Here is a 23,206-nt window from a genome sequence, read left to right on the forward strand (position 1 = left end):
TTTTTTTTTTTTTTTTTTTATAAATGTAACTTTTTTTTTTAAACAAAACATATAAAAAAATATATATAGGTTTTATTAAAACATATAGCTATTTTAATATTAATAAATATAAGGACATACCTTTTATTCATTTTTTTTTTTTTTTTTTTTTGTTTTTCATTATACGTTAAAAAATAAAATTAGATCTTACATTTTTTTTGAAAGTTAGATTTTTGAAATTATTTTGTAAATCAAGAAGGAATGATTATAGAATAAGAAAATATATATTGGTTAAATAGAATATTACGTTGTCTCTCTAGTTCTGGAATTTTTTACAACTGGAGTATTTATGTGTATTATTAAAATTACTTTTTACAATAAATATTTTATTTTTCAATTTTTTTTCATAATTACAAATAAGTTAAAATCTTAATTTCAAAATATACAATTTATTTTTTACTTTAATAAACATTAAGATGGAATATTTATCCTTTGTATTTCTTCGAGATTTTTAGAAATAATAAATTTATTATAATTGTAATTTTTTTTACTTATTTCATTAGTGTGAGATAAAAAAATAATATTTTTTACAAACATAAGAAAGATATTAGATATTATAAATTAAAAGAAAAATTAAAATTAAAAGTTCAAGAGTTTTAAAAAAAAACAAGAGAATATTTTTTTATAATAGAAAATATAGACAAGTCAACATAAAAAAAAAAAAAAAGAAAAGCAAATAATTTTATTATATTAATTACGTTGTAAGAATTTTCTTAAATATTATACTACAATTAATTTATGATAGATATTCAAGGAGGAATTAATAAAAAATAGAAGATTAAAAAAAAAGAAAAAATAATAATTTCAATATAAAGAAAATATTAATAGGAAACATTTAGGAAAGAAAAAATAACATAATATAAAAAAATAACAAACAATTAAGCTAAAAGAAGGAAAAAAAAAAAAAAAAAAGTAAATATAAATTAAACATTATATTAAAAATGTTATAATTCTTTTTAATGATTTATTTTTTATGAACTAATTAAAAAAGATTAAATATTTATAATAAAATAAAAATAAAATTTGAAAATAGAGTTGTGTAAATTATAATTTTAAAAGGTAAAATATATAATGACTTTTTTAAAACAGTTTAGAAGTTCATAATTTTTTTTATATGGTTGTATCTATTAATCTGTATAAATATGAAAAAAAAATTTTGATTACAAATATTATAAAGATCAAAAATACGAAAGTTCATATTATGTTAGTCTATAAATATATAGAAATTTTTTTTTTTTTATTATATAAATAAATTTTTTAATTTTTATTTTAATTATTACATTTACATTTTATTTATTATAATAATATTTTAATTTCAATTTTATTTATTAGTTTAATAAGTAAAATTCTTTATTTTTCATAATTAACTTTTATAAGACATATATACTATTTTATAATAATTTATTTCTGTATTTCCTAATTTATATAGAATTGTTACATACTTAATTTTACATTTTTATTTATAAATTTTTATACTTATTTGGAATATATACTTACAAGATACTTATACTTATTCAATTAATACATTTCCTTTCTAATATATTTTAGAATTCTATTTTTTAGAATGTAGAGATATCTTATTAATTTTTTTTTTTTTTTTTTGGGGGGGGATTATATAATTTACTCAATAAAAGAAATTTATATTATTTTTTTTTATTTTATAATTAGAAAATAATTAAAAAAAAAAATAACGTAATAAAAATTTTAAGAGCTTTGAATATATTCTTTTTTTTGATATTTTATTTTGAAGAATTTTTTGCTTAATAATTCTTTAGGAAAATTAAATAATTCCTAAAAGAATATACAAGTACATTTATGAAAGACAAAAATATTAAAAAATTAATGATTGACTTAAGTATTTGCTAAACGTTATACGATGGTAAATTGCAACGTCATGGTAGTTATAGAAATATCATTGAATACAGTTTAGCTTTTAATATAGCAAAATAAATTCATAGAATCAAAATAATTAAAAAATACAAAAAAAAAAAAAAAAAAATCTTATTGTATCTACTTAATGTCATGCAAATGGTGCTGCTTCTCATGAAAAGAAGAAGAAGAAAAAAAAAACGATTCAGTAAAAAGGAAATAATAATAATAATTTAAAATAAAAAAAACACATGAAATTAAAAAAAATAAAGACGTAAACATTAAATATTAAGATAAAGAAATGAAATGATCAATAATAATATGAACGTACAACGACAGTCAAAAATCCTCTTGCAAAAAATAAAATAGATAACGACGATTTGTTTGATACGAATTATATTTTTATATTTATAATATAAATAGTTTAACAAATGAACAAATAAAAATATCAAGAACATGTTAGTAATTATTTTGTAGAAAATTTTTCTTTTTCTAACACATTTTTGTATATCTTTCTATTCTATAAAAAATTCCAGATGTTAAATAAAATTCATAAAATTATCATAGTATTCTTAAGAAACATGCAAAAATATGTAATGAATAAACCAATTAAAAGTCATAAGTATGTGGAGTAAATTACAAAAGACTATTCAGAAATAATAATTAAAGATGTTATTCTTGTAAAATGTGTTAATGTAATAAAACTGGATGTGTGGAGTGTGTGTGTTCATGAATGTTTTAAGTTATTAAAAGACAACTATTAATAATTGAGATATTATTTTAATTGAACTTTTTTCCACATACATACTTACGTGTTTATTAATATACTTTTTTTTTTTTTTTAACATCAATTTTAAAAGATAATTTTCTTTTATTTTAAATATAAAATATATAATTAAGGAAAACATTTGAGTTGTTACACATATTAAAAGTCAAGATATTTTAAAAGTTTCACAAACAAATATATTTGTTAAAAATAAAACAATAAAGAAAAAAATTTTTTTTTTTTTTTTTTTTACTTTTAAATAGGTGCATTTTACCAAATTATTTATAACGTTAATGCAGTTTTTTAATTAGTAAAAATTTAATTGTAACGATTTTTATAATTTTCTGCATCATAATATTATTATAATATTTATATATTTTGTTGTATTTACTTCATTCTAATTGGAGAAAATTAACATGCATAAAGTACATTATTAACTGTGTTATTTCTATAATTTTCATTTAATAGATATGTACAATTTATAAACGTTTTATAATAATTATTAACAACAAAATGTTTTTTAAAAATAATACCAGTGGTGCTTTAAATATTTAATAAAATAAATATAATCTAAAATAAATAAAATAATTGCATTTCAAATAAATTGATGATTGAAAAATAAAATGATAGTTTGTTAATTTAGGGGAGATCTTTGTTTTTCTTAGTTTTATGGAAATTAATACTAATAAAAAATCATTATCTAAGTTTGTTAATATATACACTAGAATAAAAATTTTGAAATAGTATGTAAATCATGAAATACAACAAATATTTATTTTCACATCTTTTTATATGATATTATTTAAAAAAAAAAAAAAAATTAAATTGTAAATATTTTGTTTAAATTTTCTATTAACAATTTTTTTCATAAACTCAAAAAGTTCAAAATTAGAACTAAAGAAAAAATATATTTTTTTTTTATTATTTAAATTATTTAGATATAAAATATATTATAAAATTGTTTTAAAAAAACTGAAAAAAAGGTATCTTTGAATTTCCTTTTTTTAATTCTAGTTATAAAATTTTTTTTCTAAATATTTTAGTATTGAAAATTTTCCGACAATATATTGTTTACAACAATTATTTTTTTGCTATTTATAATTCCTAATATTGAATAAAATGAATATAATAAAATTTTTATCAGCAACTAATTTTTTCATTTTTCTTAGCTTATATTTTGAAAAATCTAGTATTAATTTTTCAAATGATTTAAGTAATAATAATGTCTTAACACTAAAAAGATTTTTAACTCAGTCACCTACTTCAGCAGGTAGTTCTAACGATGGATCTGCTGGAACTGCAAGTGTTCAAAATACGGGTTCTGGTACAGATTCAGGTACAGATTCAGGTACAGATTCTGGTACAGGGGGTGCAGTTAAAGTTACTGGTGCTGTACCTGCAGAAGTTCCTGCTTCTTCAAGTCCTGCGGAACCTAAAAGTGGTGCTAAAGGTTCAACTGAACCAAGAAGGAAAGGTAAACAAAGACGTCAAAATGAATCTGAAGCAACTTCAGGTATATAAAAATAAATTATACAAATAGCAATTTCATATCTAATTGGATAAGTTAATCATTTGAATAAAAAAAAAAAAAAAAGTGAAAAAATTTAAATTAAAAAATAATACTGATAAAATGTGTTTATTATAGAAAGTATTAATTATTAAATTTTCAGATAAAAATATTTATGTTTATACATTTTTTTTTTTTTAGGAGATGATATAACTCTTCAACAAAAAGATACAGAATCAGAAGGTGATTCCCCTGCTAGTGAAGATGATGGAGAAGAAGATGAAGATCTATGCGCAGATAACAATGGAGGTTGTAGTAGTGATCAAATATGTGAATCTCTTGGAGGTGGAAGAGTGAAATGCATATGTACAGAGGGATTTAAATTAGTGAATAATAAATGTGTGAAAATATCGGAATCATCTTCATTAAATTCAATTTTCTCTATTTGTTTATTTTTTTTTCTTACTTTATCTGTAATAAATTAATATTTTCTATATTTAAATTTAGAGTGTATAATTGTACAAACTTTATATTTCTAAGAAATGTTGAAATTTTTTTTTTTAATTTTTTAAAAATATTTATTTTATTGAATTAATTTAATAACGCTAAATGAGTAACTCTAATTATTAAGAAGGGTGCATTGCAATAAATTATTAATTTTAAGAACCTTTTTAAGCCATGAATAAAGAAAGAAAAGAAACAATAGGAATTCTTTATAAATTAAATTTTTTTTTTTTTTTTTTTTTTTCATCTAAAATTTAAAGAAAAATTAGATAAAAGTATATTCTTTAATATATAACAACATATGTTTATTATGTAATTTTTATGTTTAATATAATAGTTGTATAAAGCGTGCAGATCTTTTCGGTTAAGATTTTTTGATAATTTTTCAGTAAAGGGTTTTCTTCAATGAATCTGAGGATTTATTTAATTTCATTCATATAATTAAAAAAAATAATAATAATTATTTTTTTTTTTTTTATTAATGATAATAGAAAAAAAATTAAAATAAGTTTTAATTTATTTATATTTTTAAACTTTTGACATTAAATTTATATAAATTCACTTGTTTCTTTCATTATTTTTTAAAGGAATTAGAAAAAATGATTACAACGCGAATTCTATTGATTATTAATTTTTTTACTTTTCTTAGTTTAAATTTAAGAAACTTTTCTAATAATTCTTTTAGTAATTTAAATCAGGGTAGCAATCTTGTTTGCAATAGATTTTTGAATGAAACAACTACAGGATCAGTTGAAGAAAATAAAGATAGAAGTCCCACCACTGATGTAGCTGAAAAGCAAGCTGATCAAGTTTCCCCTGATGCTAGTGGTGTTAGTCAAGGTGAACAAACTTTAACTGCCACAAATGGGAAGACAACTCAGTTAACTACCCAGAGTGATCCTAAAGGACCTGAGCATACAAGTGATCCTACTGCAAGCTCCCCAAATCCTTCAGCTGATGCAAAACCTCCTAGTAATGAAGGCGATGGAAGTTCTGGCCAAGTAACCAAAGTTGAAACTAGTGTACCTAAGCAAGAAAATCAAAATGGACAAAGTCAAACCATTGCACCTGATAAAGCACCTGAAGTGCCTTCACCCCCCTCAGATTTAAGCAAACAAACTACAGAAGTAAAACCTCCACAAACTGAGGAAGAAAGTGGTGGTGAAGTAAAAACTGGTGATGCAGCTACAAGTGTTAGCAAAACACAAGAAGTAGAAGTTTCAGAGCATGTACAAACGGATGTTGATGGGCATAGTAAAGGAAATTCCTCAACAGGTGATTCAAATAATGAATTAACAAATCCAACTAATAAAGAGAAATTAGATGGTGAAAGTCCAGAACTAGTTGAAACCCCAACTGTGATTGAAGATGATTATGCATCTGTACATTCAGAAGATCGTATTGAAAGAACAATCGAAGAAGACACACCAAGAAATAGTCATGGTAATGAATTACATGATAAATCAATAGAAAATACAGATAAAAATGCATATAATATAGAAATATTTAATTCACATTTTAAAAAAAAAATTTGATTAAATCTTATAAAAGATAAATATGGTTTAATATAGAGAACGTTTAGAAAGAGAATTGAAAGTTTTTAATAAATTTTTATTTTCCTTTATATGTCATTTATATATTTTATTTTTCATAGGTACGGAATACAATAATTTCGATAATTTTAATCGTCTAAGAAAATATAAATTAGGAAAAAATGCATCTCATATGAATGAATTAAAGGAGATGGAAGAAGAAAATGAAAAATCTTGCACACATAACAATGGAGGTTGTGGTGATGATAAAATATGTATAACAACTGCTAATAATAATATAGCATGCATTTGTAAGGAGGGTTATTTAGTAGGAAATCAGTGTGTAATTTCACAATCATCTTCATTAAAACCACTTCTTTCATTAGTTATTTACACTATTATTTCTTTGATAATAATAAATTAGCTTTTTTTTTTTTTTTTTTTTTTAAAAAAATATTAATTTTAAACAATTAATTATTAACAATGCATTAAAAAAAAAAATTAAAAATAAAGACATATAATATATTGATAAATTAGAAAATATCGAATAATTGCATTTTTTTAATTTTTTTTTTTTTTTTCTTTGAATTTTTTTTTTTGTGCACATTAATAATTTGATAATTTTACTAGTTAATTTTTTATTGATCACTGAGCAAAATTATAATAACTATATAATTTTATTCGAATTTATATTTTTATGAATATAATTTTTTTTATTTTTATCGAAATAAAACGTGCACTATTGTGTGATATAATTGTGGTGCATGTATTTAACATATTCTTTAGAATATTATTATGGAAAGTATGTGCTTTTATGATTTTTATTATTCATTTGCACCGATTTTTTTGTAAATTTTTTAAATAAATAATAATGTATTTGGATAAAATGCAGTTTATCAGAACAGAGAAAAAAAAAAAATAAAATAAAATAATGTGAAAAATAATTATTTTAATTTATTTTATTTTTTTCAAAAAATAATATATTTTAAATATAATTTTTCAAAATTTAATAAATTTTTTTATTTTTAATTATATGATAAATTTTTAATATAAACTATTTTAATTTTAAATATTTTATAATTTAAATATTTTGAGGAAATGAAAATATTAAATATTGTATCAATTGTAAATTTTTTTCTATTTTTTAGTCTGAGTTTCAAAAAATATATTAAAGAGAATTCAAATAGTTTTAATAATAATGTTTTAGTGAAAAATAGACATTTAGCTGCTACCCCACAGCAAACTGCCAACACAGCAACTGGAGCTGGGGATGGAACTGCAACTGCATCTGGGGATGCAGGTAGAACAGCTAATGAAGGAACACCTGGTGCTAAAGCAGGAACCAATAATCAAGGTGGCACTCCACCAAATACACAAACAGATTGTAATGATGGAAGAGGTACTGGAGAAGGATGTGATCAAACTCGCAATGAACAAGCAGATGGAGGTAGGGAAAACGAAGGTCTTGAACATATGGAGGAATTACAAGAAGAGCCACCTGTTGAAGGAAGAGCTGATAATGGTGCTTCAATTAATAAGTTTTTCTCATTATTATCTGCTACTGCTATTTTTGTATTAGTTTTACTTGTGTAAAGTTTTTTCTTTTTTTTTTTTTGTTAGTTTTAAATATAAAAATTACATTTATGCATATTTTATATAAGAAACACATTGCAAATAAAAATATTTTACTATGTTAAATATTTTTTTATTTTTTTATATTTTTTAATTTTATGGTAATATGTATTAAAAAGTTCTTTGTCTAAGAAAGGTAAATAATTAAATAAGTGGTATTAGATTTTTGAATTTAGAAACATTGACATATTAGACATTTTTTAATCTTAATTGTTCTATTTTTAACTTGTATTATTTAGAAGTTTTTTGTTTAATTGTAACAAAAAACTATAGAATTAATTTAAAAATAAAAAAATACTTTTTTTTTTTTTTGTTTTTTTTTTTTTTTTTATCTTTTGTAATAATAGCCAATTAAAATAAAATAAATAATAATATTAACATATGAGGATCTTTTACTTTTATTATTTTTTTTTTTTTTTTTTTTTTTTTGTTATGATAAAAATCATCCTTTAATAATTTTATTAATAATTGAAACACCTTTTATAAGACTATGGAAAGGCAAATTTTTAAACAAAATTATTTTTTTCTTTTAGTGATGTGTAATAAAATAAAATAATATACATAATTGTCACGATGTTTATGAAAAATTTAAATATTGATACTATTACTCCCATATATTAATAAAAAAATTATTAATCCTTTAATATGATGTTATATCTGTATATTTTTTTTTAAATATAATTTATCTATATAAAATATAGAAATATGTTCTCATATTTCAAAAACTATAATATTCAAAAAAAATACACACGAAATAATATTTTACGATTTTCAAAATTAAGACTTTTAGATTAATAGGAATATTTTTGCTTTTTGATGATAATAAAGAATCTTTGTTTTCTTTTCATATATATATAGAAGAATATGTTTGGTTTATATAAAATATAATGCCTTTGATAAATCAGAATATTTTTTATAATATTTGATAGAGAAAGATTGCTTTAATATAATTATTAAGATAAAAGATGATAAAGAGGATAATAAACATATAATATGAAATCATTGTAAATAAAACTCATAAATTAAAAAGAAAAAAAAGATTTCTTTTGAGGAATAGAAAAGTTTACACATTAACAAAATAAAGGAAACATAAGAAAAAAGAAGATATTTATATCTTATGTAAAAATGTAAGTCAATATTTACATAATTGTAATCAATAAACATAAAGTAATACTTTATTATAAGATTAAGTTTAAAAATAAGAATCTGATATAATAATTAACATAAAAGAAAGTTTATTTAGTATTTATTTAAAATACATAAATATGTAAATGTTAAAAAAATAATTATTTTGGAAAAAATAGAACCTTTTATATCAAAAAACATAGAGGATTTTTTTTTTTTTTTTTTTTTTTTTTTTTTTTTTTTGAATTATATTCTGTAATAGACTATATATTTAATTGTAAAAATATTGAAAGAAATGTATTTACATTTAATTTTGTCTTCTTGTAAAGTATATTTTTTTTTATATATTTGTATTTTGCATTTTTTCTGTAAGTTCTTTAACATTTTGAGCTAGGTAATTTGCATATCCAATATAACTATGTGGAGTTAAATTAATTAATTCATCAGTAACATTTTTTGGTAAGAAGTTGCATTTAGTTTTTATAAATTCGTGCATAGTTTCTTTGTTTACATGTTTTCCTCTTGTAAAATTTTTTAACTCTTCATAAGCATCAGGAAAATTATACTTTTTCATTATAATTTGTATAGGTTCAGATAAGGTTGACCAGTTTTCATTTAATTCTTTATTTAAAGCTTTTTCTTCTATATCAATTTTTGATAACCCTTTTAGTAATGATTTATATGCAATAAGTGTATAAGAAAATGAAGAACCTATATTTCGTAAAATTGTAGAATCAGATAAATCTCTCTGTAATCTACTAATTGGTAACTTTGTACTAAATAATTTGAATAAAGAATTTGCTAAATGTAAATTACCTTCTGCATTTTCAAAATCAATAGGATTAACTTTATGAGGCATTGTACTACTTCCTATTTCCTTTTGAACAATTTTTAGTTTTAATAAATTATTAGAAATATATAACCACATATCAACACATAGATCAATAAGTGTTGAATTAATACGTGCTAATGCATCACATAATTCGCAAATATAATCATGATCTTGTATTTGAGTACAATATAAACCAAAGTTTAAATTAAAATAATTTTCAATAAAATATTTAATATTAGATATCCAATCAACATTTTTATCAGCAATTTTATGAGAATTAAAGTTCCCAACAGCCCCATTAAACTTCCCATAAATTTTTATTTTTTTTAACACATTTAAATGATTATAAATTCTTGAAAAAAAATTTGCCATTTCTTTTCCAAAGGTAGTTGATGAGGCTGGTTGTCCATGTGTTTTTGACAGTAAGGAAATATCAGCATAATCTACTGCTAATTGATTTAATTTATCTAATATTTTTTTTATATTTGGTATTATTATATCGTTTAAACATAATTTTATACATATACCATATGTTATATTATTTATATCTTCACTTGTGCATAAATAATGAACATACTCCTTTATATTTAATAATTCCTGGTTTTCTGATAATTTAATCTTCTCTTTTATAAAATATTCAACAGCTTTCACATCGTGATTTGTCTCTTCTTCAATTTTTTTCACTCTTAAGATATCATCATCCATTACATTACTTATTTCATTCAATGATTTTAATGCACTTTCGCTTAATTTCTTAAAAAAGAATTCCTTTTCATTTAAAAATAACAACCATTTTATTTCTACAATTATTCTATACTTTATTAAAGCATATTCTGAAAAATATGAGGAAATTTCTTCACAAAGTTTTTTATATCTACCATCAATAGGAGAGATATTTTTTATTTTAATGAGACTTTCCATTGTCAGGAAATAAAAAAAAAAAAAAAAAAAAGAAGAAATTTATTAAATATTTTTTAAATTCTTATAACTCATCTAAAAAAATTATAAATTATAAGATTTATTTTTACTCAACATTGTTTTAAACAGATGTTATAACTTATATATAAATATAAGTTTTATATTTTTTACATATTTCCTATGAAAAGTCAAAAAATAAAATTGAATTTCGAAAAATGATATATTAAATGAAAATTAAAGAAACAAAAAAAAAAAAAAAAAAAAAAAATTGTTAATATTAATAAAGGAATGATTTAAAAAAATGGGAAATTTATTATATAAATAAATTAAATAAACAATACTATTGATAAAAGTTTAATATCACATACAAAGATTTTAAAAAATAAAAATTATTTTTAAATAAATTCATAATATTAGATATTTTTCAAATAAAAAAATAATTTTAATGAAAAAAATTTTTAAAAGAAATGATGAATTATTTAAAAGAATTTTCCAATTACAATTTTTATCATTTAATTGAATTTTCTTTATTCATTTACTCCTTTAATAATCTATGATACATATAGTTAATAGATTCCGTTTTGATAGAAAAGAGTTGGAGAGAATATTTTATCAGTTTTATATGGATAAAAATAAAGTTTTTATTTTTTTTTTTAGAGAACACAATAATAACAAAATATTACAATACCACAGTTTAATAAAAAAAACATACAGGAAAAAATAAATTGAACATGAAATTTTTTTGAAAACAATAAATAATTAAATGTTTAATAAAAAGAATATCGAAAGTGTATTATTTTGTTATTGTTTATTCTTCATTTAAAAATAATAATTTTAAAAAATAATAATTTTAAAGAAAAATAATTTTAAAAATGGCTTTTTTTTGCCCTAATTGTCACAATATTGTTTTAGTTCATATTGAAAATGGCGTTTATTTTTATTGTAAATCATGTAATTATAGATATAAAATAAAAAACAAAATATATAATAAATTTGATTGTCAAAAATATAATAAAACAATTTCCTTAGATGCTGTGGATATGAGTAATAAAAATATGTCTAAAACACAAGGTTAAAAATAAGTAAAAAATAATAAAAAGATAAAATGAAAATAAATAACCATATTTATATATTTTTTTTTTATGTTTTTAGCTGTTTGCCCCAAATGTACAAATGATGAAGCTTATTTCTATAGTTTACAAATAAGATCAGCAGATGAACCCAGCACGATATTTTATATTTGTGTTAAATGTAACTATCATTGGAAGGAATAATATTTCTATATTTTATTATTATATACCTTTTTTTTTTTTGTATTTTTTTTTTTTTTTTTATTTTTTAAATAAAATTAATATGTATATTTAATTTTTATTTGCTTAAACAGATTTTTTTTTATTTTGTTTTTTTTTTTTTTTTTTTGATAATTCATTTGATATTAATACTTATCTTTTTTTCTCATATATAATAATATATTAAAATAGTAATATTTTGCTTTTTTACACATTTTTATGTTACTTTAATTTTATTTTTATATGTATTTTATTATAATTAAATGAATGAATTATATAGAAAAAAAAAAAAAGAAATATTAGTTTTTTAAGCAAAAATGAATTTTTTTATATTTATATTGAATTTACAAAAAAGATGATTTTTTAAATAGTTTTAGATTTTTCATAATATATTTTTAGTATTTTTAATTTTTATCAGCATACTAATTTATCAGTATATTCTATTATATATATATATATATTTTATTATATCAATTATTAAAAATTATTTTATTAAAATTCGATTGTGTTAAAAAATTATATGTTTATTTATTAAAAATGATATTTATTACTATCAATGATACTAAATTTTTATCTTTTTCTTTTAGTTAAAAAAGAATTTGATAATAAATTATACTTACACATATCTAAGTTTATAAACGTTTTTGTATTTTTATATTTTTTGTAAAACTTATAATATGTAATTACATTTATATTTATTTTGAAATTATTTTTTTTAAAAATGCAAAAAAAAAAAAAAAAAAAAGATAATATGAAAAAGAATTAAAGTAATAAAAAGTTACTCCTCATATTTTTCTTTACAGAAATTATTTCTATCAAACTTATATATTCATAATTAATATAAAAAATATGAGCAACTTAAAAATATTCATTTATTGAAAATATTATAATTTTCATATTTTTTGTTTGATATTATGTTCTTTTATTATTTTAATATTTTTTATTTTTAAAATATAAGAATGTATTTTCAAGATAATATAAATTAATAAGATAAATTTAAATGAAAGAAAAGAAAAAAAAAGAAAAAGACAAAAAAAAAAAAAAAAAAATCGATTTCTTTTTTATTTATTTTTTTTATATAGAAACGATTATTCTTCTTTTTATTTACCTTTATACTAAGAAAATGTACATAGTTAATTAAATTAAGACAATAATGAAAAAAAATGTTTTTGCAACCCATTAATTTTTAATTGTATGAAGACGCTCTAAAATAATGATAACAAAACAATTCCTAGAATGAAATTTTTATTTATTAAAAGTATATTAAAGTCAAAAAATTTATTTATATTTATGAAAACAATGGTATCATATATTCAAATGAATATATATAAGTATTACTTTTCTCAAAAATAATTTTAGAGGCCACAAATAGTAAATAATAAAAAAAAATTAAAAGTTTTTTTTCTTCTTTTATATTTAGTAAAATGATTCTGTTTTTTTTTTTAAAATTCATATCTGTAATATATAAATAATTATGTTTCTAGTTTATCATTATATATTAGTTATTTATTATTAATTGTTTAATTTTACAATATAAATTTTTTATTTTTGAATGAATTTATTATATTTGAATTTTCTAATACAAATTATATTATAATGTTTATTTTAATTTTGTTTTATGAAAGTTCTGTATTTATATTACATGTATTGTATTATTCTATTTTACTATATGACAAATATTTATAAAAAAAAAAAAAAAAAAATTAATATAAAATAAAAATATGATAATTGTTAAATTTTTTTTTTTCTTTTTTTTTGTTTAAAAATATTAAATGAAAATCTTCTTATTCTATATTTTATGTTACTAATTTTTGTTCACTTTTTTTAAAATTTATAAATGCATACGTATATGTATATATACGTATGTCCTATTATGATGTTTTTCTGTTATATTTATTTTGCTTATTCTTTTTTAAAATGTATAATTTTGTAATTTTAAATTTTATTATTATATAATATATTTTTTTTAAAATTTAAAGAAGTAAATCATTCTTATCTTTAATGACCTTTTTTTTTTTTTTTTTTTTTTTTTTGTTTTATATATATAAGTATTTCATGATAATTTCCCTTATAAAACTTGATAAAATAAAAAAATATAAAATTTCTTCAAATTTGTAGCTTCAAATTATTGTGGACATAAAAAGTATAAAATTTATGAAAACATGCTAGGTGAAACAAAGAAATAATAGGAATATGGTTAAGTAGCGAGATAAAATATTTATCAATTTTTATTTACTTTTTATGAGGTTTTAAAATTTTACAGATATAAAAATTAATAAAAATAAAACTAAAAATTATTTATATGTTTCTTTTATATAAAAATTCCTTAAAATTTTTTTTTTATTAAATTATTTTAACTTTTCAGTTAAAAATTTTTATATTATGTTACTTTTATAAATTTAATTATAATTGTATTTTGTCATCATAATAAATGTATGTGGTTAATCATATCATAAGTATATTTTATTTCTTAAAATTATTTATATTATCATAATGATAAAAATATATAATGAATTCAAATGCTAAAGTAAACTTTTCAAATTTTATTAAATAATTTTATTTTTTATATTTTTATGAAAATATTAAATAATTATAAGAAAAATTAATTTTACATATATATATATATATATATTTATACAAATAAAATGAATCAAGGTATATATACTAATAAGCATAAAATATTCATTTAAAGAATTTTTTCTTTAATGAATTTTATTATAAAAAAAAATAAGAAGAAAAAAAAAGAATATTAAAATAATATTGGAAATAATAATTTTTTTTTTATATTAAATTAATTAATAATTATTAGTTATATACACAAAATAATGTTTTAAAAATATTCATTAGATAAAAATTTTATATAAATGGAAAATATATAGTAACTTCGTCCTATGTAAGATTCAGAAGTTTTTATATTTTTATAGGATTTATTTTTAAGAAATGTATAATGTTAAAACAAATAAATGTATGTATTTATTAATTTCTTATTCTTTTTTTTTTTTTTTTTTTTTTTTTTTTTTTTTTTTTTTTATCTTCACTTCTTTTTTATTCATTTCCTTTTATATATATATATATAACACGAAATTAATGAATTTTATAAATTAAAAAATTTTATTTTATATTTTTTATAATGAATTATGATTATTTATCATATGGAAATTGGATGAAAAAGTAAATAATTATATAAATGTATATTAAAAAAAGATAAAAATGACTGAAGAAAGTAAAATGAATGTGAAATTGAAAATAGATAAAGAAATTCCTAAAAGTTATAAAAAAGTAAAAGATTTTGATGACAATGAATATAATAAATTTTTAATAAATATTATGGAAATCAAACAAAATGATGATATAAAGGAAAATAAAGATTTTTGTAAAGGAAAATATGATATAATCACTACAGATTCTATATCTACAACGACGGATGAAATTTCAAATATTTACCATATTGAAAATAAGGGTGATGAAAAAGAAAGATTTGTAATACATGAAGAAAAGAATTATTCTAATACTACTAATATTTTAGAAGAAAATACAAATAAAATTGAGGAGAATAATAATAATCAAAATAGTGATTATGTTTCAATTAATAATATAACTCATAAATATAATATAAAAGAGTTAAACATTTATCAAGATAATAATAACAGTTTCTTATATAATAATTCTAACAATAATATTCAAAATTTCATTAATCAAGAAAATGAAATTAATAAGAATATAAATGATATTGATATTGCATTTTGTGTAAATAAAAAATTAAATAATGTAAATTTAAAAAATGAATACAACACAAATTATTATATTAAAAATAATATAGATGATAAAATTAAAAAATATGAAAATGCAATGGAATTAACATATAAAAATGAAAATTTCGTAAATCATAATTTATATTCAAATAATATTAATAATAAATATATTTCCAATAATATTAATTATATAAATAAAAACAGTAATATTATAAAACATAATTTAAATAACAATAATCTAAATAATTTAAATAAAAGTTATAATACTAATGTAAATATTAAAAATGACGTTATACATAATAACAAAATTAATGATAAAAGTTCAAATTTAATGAATTATTTTAATGAAAATAATAAAAGCATTAATGATATAATTAATTTGAAAAACATTAGAAATATTGATAACTTTTCACATTTTACATATAATGATAATAATAGAATTAGAAGAGTAAATAATAAAAGTGAAACAATGAATAATATAAATACAATTAAAAGTATAAGAAGTGTAAACAATTTAAATAATATAAGTAATATGAATGATTTAACTGTTGTAAATAATATGAATAATTTCAATTGTGAAAATAATAATATGTATTTTCTAAATATGAAATTCAATAAAAATACAGAAAATGATAAAATAAGAAGTAACACAAATATATCAAAAGATATTTTAGAAAAATCGCATAATAATTTAAAAAACTCACAAATTAAACAAGATAAAATAAATCATATTAATAAAAATGAGGATAAATTAAAATTTTTGAAAAATAATTCTGTAGCTAAAAAAAATGTTGACATAAAAGATTCAATGAATTGTGTTATTCAAATGAATAATGTTAATGATGCAAACAAAAATAATTATGAATTAAAAAATACAAGTATATTAAGTAACAACTTAGTTGATAAATTAAAAAACATAGATGTTGACCATAAAAATAATAAAAATCAATTCATAACTAAAAAAGAAATGATATTTATTAAAGATAATAAGAATAATAATGAATTATATTCAAGTAGTATAAATTTAAAAGACGCAAATAATAACAAAAATGCTATAAAAAAAATATCAAAGAGAAAAAAAGATTTGAATAATAATTCATACAAAAAATTAAACGATGAAAATTATAAAATAATAAAAAGTTTAATACAGAAGAAAAATATTATTAATAATAAATATATTAATGCAATACCTAAATATGACCTTAAGGATTTTTCTCAAAATAATAAATGTATAGAAAAGGAATATAAAGAATTATTACATTTAGAACAAAATGCAGAAGTTCAAAAAGTCATAAATAATAAAAAAAAAATAATTTTAACAAAATTTGAACTAAAGATATTTTTATTAAACACAATTAAAGCTATAGGAATTGTTTTGAAAAACTGGAAATTAAAGAAATTTGGTTTATACTTTTGGTTTCATATAAAATGTATAGAAAATGAACTTGATTTAAGTTTCTACATTAATATTTTTAATTTCTTATTTGAAATAATAACAGGAAGAAGCATTTATTGCCAATCAAACGATATAAATAACATAGTAAAATTATTTAAAGAATTTATTATTTATGATTGTAAAAATATTTTTAAGAAAAGTGTAAAAATATTAAATAAATATGCAAAGAAAAATTCCAGTAATTTTTCAATTTTTGAAAATAATGAAGATATAATAAAATTAAACAAATCTTTATTATTAAATGAAGATGAATTAAATACGAATAATAAGAAAAATAATTTTTATGATTATTTATTTAATACAATGAAAGAAACAAATGATTTCTTTGAAAAAAACGGTCAAGAAGATATGTATTTTTACAATATTTTTGCAAATTTCAATGAATTAAATTATAATGAAATATTCAATTTTTATATATTTTATAACAATGAATTAAATAAATCTAAAAAACTACTTAATGATAATGTATAGATTATAATTCATATAATCTTATCAACAATTAAAATAATACATAATTTATTTAAATAATTAAAATATTAATTTTTAGTAATAATTATTAACCTTTTTAATTATATATATATTTTTAGTTGATCTTTTATATATTTTAAAAAAAAAAAAATAAATAAATAAATAAATAAAAATATAAAATTATTAAAAAAGAATTATTTAAAGTGTAAAAATATTAAAGTGTTGTTTGAATAACATTTATATTATTAAATTTTTATTGTGATTAACTTTTTTTGTTTTAAAAATTCATATCTATATAATATTCTTTTATAAAGAACAATTTAAAATATATTTTATGAAGTCATATATATTTGTACCTTTTATATATTTATTATATTAGATGTTAATTTTCCTGCTTTTATATTTACACTTTTTAACTTTTTATTATTTGAGAATAATATATAATAATATAAACACAATTATAATATAAAATGAAAATATATTATTACTTATTTTAAAATAATATAAATTAAATTTAGATAAATGAATTATAAAAAAAAAAAAATATAAAAATATATATTGTAATTAAAGGTTAAGTTTTAATAATAAAACTGTTTCTTAGTAGATTTTAGTTTTTATATATATTTATAAAATAAAAGATAGCTTTATGAATATATTACGCTAAAAATAATCAATAAAAAAATAAATTTTTTTTTTTTTTTTTTTTTTATTATTATCTGAAATTTTACTTAAGGAATGTTTTTCTTCATTTGATATTCCAATACAACTCATTCAGTTTGAGGGTAATAAGTGAGATTTTATTCCTATATTGTATTTAAATAAAAAAAAAAAAAATAATAAATAAATAAAGTAATAAAGACATTAAATTCATATAGTAATAATAATGATAATTTCGATAAAATCAACAACATGATTTATAGTTAGGTAGGCACATTAAAATGATAATACTTTTTTTTATTTTTAAATTTTATAAAAAAATCTTTAAAACGAGTTGAGAATAAAAAATATATAAAGTATACCAGAATTTTGTTAGCAAAAAAAAAAATATATCACTTTGAATTGTAATGGAATGTTTCGAGAAAATGTTAATAAACCCTTTACATTTTTTTAAATTGTTTTGATATTTTTATATATTTGTTATAATAAGCAAAACATTTTCGAACTCAAAAAAATTTATATTATGCTTTTATTTAATAATTTTATCATAATTCCTCAAAATTTTCTCATATATATTTCTACTTATATTTACTTATATTACAATTAAATAAAGTCATACTTTTAATAATATTAGTTTTGTTATTCTTTACTTTTTTATTCTTTAATAAAATTTTCATCTACATATTCATTAACATTGCTTATCATACAATTTGCATTTTTATTATTATTCACATTCTGTTTATATATTTATTAATATCTATATTCTTATTAGTGTCTATATAATAGTTCATATTTTAAATTTTTTATTATTTTAAAAATAGTGTAGACATTCTAATTAACAGAACTTTTTAATTTAACATTTATTTTTACTTTGTAAAATAATATTAAGATTTAAAAAATATACTATTTTATGAAAAATAGAAATATATATATAATAAATACATATTTTTTAAATATAGTCATTCTTAGTTAAATATTAACTTTTTTTTTATAAATAGTTTAAAAATATAGATAAAATATTGTGCATGAACAAAAAATAATAAACTTAAAATAATGTGTATAATATATCTGAATATTTTAGAAGTTATTAATATAAAAGAACGTAAATATCTTTTATTAGATATATTTTTTTTTTTTACTTTTTAGAAATATTCAAAAAAAATTTTAAATCTTCCACATAAATATTGAAATTTATTCTATTTGTTATTAGGGAATCATAACCTTCATTTTTTGCTTGTATTTTTTATTAAACTAGTTAAATAATAATTAAAAAGAAAAAAGAATAAAAGAATATTTTTTTTAATATAATAATGAAAATCTATGTAAAATGTATAAAACCAAATAAAATTAGAGTTTATTTATTTTCATTTTTCTCACCTCTATTTTTTTTTTTAAAAAGATAAATTAGGAATATATTTAAATAATTTTAAATAATAATTTATAGAAATATTTTCATAAATAATAGCTGGGTTTCTATAATATTCAATTGCCATAACAATTTTTTTTTTTCTAAATTCAACTACTTTAGAAAGGATAAAATAAATATAAATTACATTAGAGGTATATATTTTAAATTATTTGGACAGTTGAGATTTTTTATACTGTAAATATATGAATTTTTAAAACATTATAAAAAAAAAAAATAAGAAACCTACACTATTAATTATACTTTTTAAGTTATTATTATGTAGATGTTTTTTTCTTTTTGATAAACTTCATCATTTTTCATTAATATAAAATAGGACTAATGCTTTTCTTAAATTTTTAAAATAAAAAAATATATTCTAGGATTTATTGTGAACATAAAATTATTTTCTTACCTATATTTATTTAGACAATTAATTTATATGTAATTATATTATTGCAGAAATTTTAATTATACATCTGCTAATATATATATATATTAAACCATTTTAAGAGATAACAAAAAAAAGAATGTTGATAAATTATTTTAAATAAATGTAATTCATTCTAATTTTTTGATTTAAAAGAAATATATATATATATATAAATATATATTTATAATTATTTTAAAAATATAAATGGAAAAATATACAAAAACTTTTCAAAAAAAAAATGATTTTTAAGTATAACAAAAATATAAACAGTAAAAATTATCATATAAATTAATATATAAAATAAATGAGAATTGTAAAAAAAAAAACATAATAATAATAAAATAAAGTATAACAAAGAGAGTATAAAGATAAATTGAAAAGATTAAAAAAGGTGAAACTTATAAAAAAAAAAAAAAAAAAAAAAAAAAAAAAAAAAAANAAAAAAAAAAAAAAAAAAAGAAAAAAAAAAAAAAGACAAAAACATAAAGCAAAATTAAAAAAGTAATTAGATAATGAATAAAAAATAATCATAATAGTAATTATAAAAAGCTTCAAATTAAAAATGATATTTGAGTATAAAAGTGTAAATAATAAAAAAAAAAAAAAAAAAAATTATTGTAATATAAATGATAATAATAATATTTTAATTTTAAACATATTAATCGTTAATTTTACATTTATTCCCAAATTTTATTTTAATTTTTTTATACGTATGGAATATGTTCTATAAATTATTCTATAATCTTTTATTTATTTATTTTTTTTTTTTTTTATTATTTTAAACTAATATATATTTTTATTAATTTTTTTTTTTTTTTTTTTTTTTTTTTTTTCATTATATACATTTATTTAATAATATTTTAAATTTGTTATGTTAATTCATTTTTTATTTGTATATTTGAATAATCTTCTGAATTTATTTTTCCAATTTTTCAGCAACTGTTTCTTCATCCTCATCATCATATTTATATTCATTCTCAATTATCTTATTCATTTTTCTATATTCTTTACCATATGTGAAATGTAATAAACTGTAAAATACAAAAGACAATATCCATGGTATTAAAGTTAAGTATAATAAAGTTTTTGAAAGAGCTTCAGCATTATTCTTTCTTAAATCTTCAGACATATCAGAAATTAGTAAATTGTTATTTTGATAATTAAATACATTTTCAGCTAAATAACCAAATAAGGGAGCACCAATTAAAGATGATCCAACTCCTTCAATAGCAATAGTTAATGAAAAAACAGTTCCTCTATAATCTGGTCTAATGATATCAGATACAATAGGTCTATTAACGGCTACTCCAGCGATAGAAGACATTCCAAGACAGAAACAAGATAAAGCAAATAATTCAAAACTTTCTTGTCTTTTTGGTATTACAATATATGTTAATATAACTAATGGTACTCTACCAAACATTGCTAATTGTCCAAGAAATGGTCTTCCATGATCATTAGATATATCATGCATTACATCCCCAAAAAGTCCACCAATTACTCCTCCTAATGCAGCTCCAACTAATAAGAAACCTGTTATCACAGCTGCTTGTAAATCGGTTAATCCACAGTATTGAAAAAACATAGTATTAAAACTTAATGCTAACCATGGTATAGTGCCTGTAAAACCTTCTAAAAGTATAATAATTATACTTTTTTTCGATAAACTATCCTTCAGTATATCAACAATATTTTTATACAATATATAAGAATGACTATTGTTATTGATTATTCTTATACCACCTGTTCCTGCATCTATATCATCATTTATATATTCCACTTTTTCCTTTTTTCTAATCTGCCTAGGTGCGTCATCAACAAATAGTGCTACCGTTATACTTAAAAGAATACTTAATATTCCTACAACGATAAAACATAACCTCCAACCTCTGATTCCTCCAAAATATTTTAATGCTACTGTTGTTGTTATAACTCCACCAATTAATCTACCTGTACTAGATGATAATTGAACTAGACCAAATGATAACCCTAAAGATTCATTTTTTGCTGCATCTGCTAAAATACTTTGAGATATAGGACCAATACTTCCCAATGCTAAACCATTTATTGCTCTAAAAAATAGTATATGAGCAAAATCGTTTATATTTGCTAGAAGTATTGTTGCTATTCCCCATAAAGCTGTACCAAATACTAACATCCATTTTCTTGAGTATTTATCCGATAAAAATCCCCAAATAGGACTAAATAAACTTAGCATTAATGTTTGAACTAATGTAATATATCCCAATAATGAAGGATGCAAATCTAAATCTGCTTCTAAAGCTCTGAAACTTGCAGGTAATAATTGATCATCACATCCATCTAAACCTGCAGCTATATTTACTACAGCTAAAGATTTGTGAAATGCCAAATCATGTTTTATATCTCTTTTTAGACTGGAACTTCTTTTTTTTAAGCCATCTTTTAAAGCTTTATCATATATTCCTGAATCAACAAGTGTTTCCGTTTCTTCACATAATATATTATTAGTTTCTTCATTTTCTTTTTCCTTAATACATGGATCTATATTCATTATATATATATATATATATAATTTATATTGTCAAAGTTTTAACGATTATAATTTTTATATTTTGTAAAATATAGAAAGACAATTGATAAACCAAAAAAAAAAAGAAAGAAAAAAAAAAAAAAAATAAATAAATAAAATGAAATAAATATAGAAAAAAAATTTAAATCTTCTTAATTTTCTATCTGTTTACTTGCTCATATTTCTTAAATATTAAATACACATTCACTAATGTTGTAATTTTCATTTCATTAAAATGTTTTTTATGAATAAAATTATAGGAAGTTTCATTAAACTTCATTTAAAATTATAACATAAAAAAAAAAAATTAAACAAACATAAAAAAAACAAAAAAAAAAAAAAAAAAAACAAATATAAAAGACGGGAGATAATGAAATTTACTGTGTAATGTTATTACTATGAAAAAATGAAGGCCGATATTTAAAAGATATATAAATCTTAGGAATTTAATTATTAAAAATAACTATATAT

The 23,206-nt window shown here is 17.9% G+C and overlaps 7 protein-coding genes across 7 annotated transcripts; 5 read left to right on the forward strand and 2 right to left on the reverse strand.

Annotated features, from left to right (window-relative positions):
• Window positions 1-3,793: 3,793 nt before the first annotated feature.
• On the forward strand, window positions 3,794-4,666 carry MSP4 (merozoite surface protein 4, putative; the record flags this gene model as incomplete). Its single annotated transcript, XM_028671579.1, has 2 exons — window positions 3,794-4,187; window positions 4,383-4,666. The coding sequence occupies 2 exons, from the start codon at window positions 3,794-3,796 to the stop codon at window positions 4,664-4,666; spliced, it is 678 nt and encodes a 225-aa protein (XP_028528217.1).
• A 618-nt stretch (window positions 4,667-5,284) lies between these two features.
• Window positions 5,285-6,641, forward strand: MSP5 (merozoite surface protein 5, putative; the record flags this gene model as incomplete). Its single annotated transcript, XM_028671580.1, has 2 exons — window positions 5,285-6,128; window positions 6,340-6,641. The coding sequence occupies 2 exons, from the start codon at window positions 5,285-5,287 to the stop codon at window positions 6,639-6,641; spliced, it is 1,146 nt and encodes a 381-aa protein (XP_028528218.1).
• Window positions 6,642-7,315: 674 nt separating this feature from the next.
• Window positions 7,316-7,810, forward strand: MSP2 (merozoite surface protein 2, putative; the record flags this gene model as incomplete). The annotated part of the gene is made up of 1 exon (XM_028671581.1): window positions 7,316-7,810. One exon carries the CDS (start codon window positions 7,316-7,318, stop codon window positions 7,808-7,810), a length of 495 nt encoding a protein of 164 aa, XP_028528219.1.
• A 1,504-nt stretch (window positions 7,811-9,314) lies between these two features.
• ASL (adenylosuccinate lyase, putative) lies at window positions 9,315-10,727 on the reverse strand (the record flags this gene model as incomplete). The annotated part of the gene is made up of 1 exon (XM_028671582.1): window positions 9,315-10,727. One exon carries the CDS (start codon window positions 10,725-10,727, stop codon window positions 9,315-9,317), a length of 1,413 nt encoding a protein of 470 aa, XP_028528220.1.
• Window positions 10,728-11,596: 869 nt separating this feature from the next.
• Window positions 11,597-11,998, forward strand: PGAL8A_00017900 (transcription factor, putative; the record flags this gene model as incomplete). Its single annotated transcript, XM_028671583.1, has 2 exons — window positions 11,597-11,795; window positions 11,877-11,998. The coding sequence occupies 2 exons, from the start codon at window positions 11,597-11,599 to the stop codon at window positions 11,996-11,998; spliced, it is 321 nt and encodes a 106-aa protein (XP_028528221.1).
• A 3,225-nt stretch (window positions 11,999-15,223) lies between these two features.
• On the forward strand, window positions 15,224-17,692 carry PGAL8A_00018000 (conserved Plasmodium protein, unknown function; the record flags this gene model as incomplete). The annotated part of the gene is made up of 1 exon (XM_028671584.1): window positions 15,224-17,692. One exon carries the CDS (start codon window positions 15,224-15,226, stop codon window positions 17,690-17,692), a length of 2,469 nt encoding a protein of 822 aa, XP_028528222.1.
• A 3,408-nt stretch (window positions 17,693-21,100) lies between these two features.
• On the reverse strand, window positions 21,101-22,717 carry PAT (pantothenate transporter, putative; the record flags this gene model as incomplete). Its single annotated transcript, XM_028671585.1, has 1 exon — window positions 21,101-22,717. One exon carries the CDS (start codon window positions 22,715-22,717, stop codon window positions 21,101-21,103), a length of 1,617 nt encoding a protein of 538 aa, XP_028528223.1.
• Between the last annotated feature and the right edge of the window lie 489 nt (window positions 22,718-23,206).

Source organism: Plasmodium gallinaceum, assembly GCF_900005855.1.
Source record: "Plasmodium gallinaceum strain 8A genome assembly, contig: PGAL8A_v1_10, whole genome shotgun sequence".
Classification (NCBI taxonomy): domain Eukaryota; phylum Apicomplexa; class Aconoidasida; order Haemosporida; family Plasmodiidae; genus Plasmodium; species Plasmodium gallinaceum.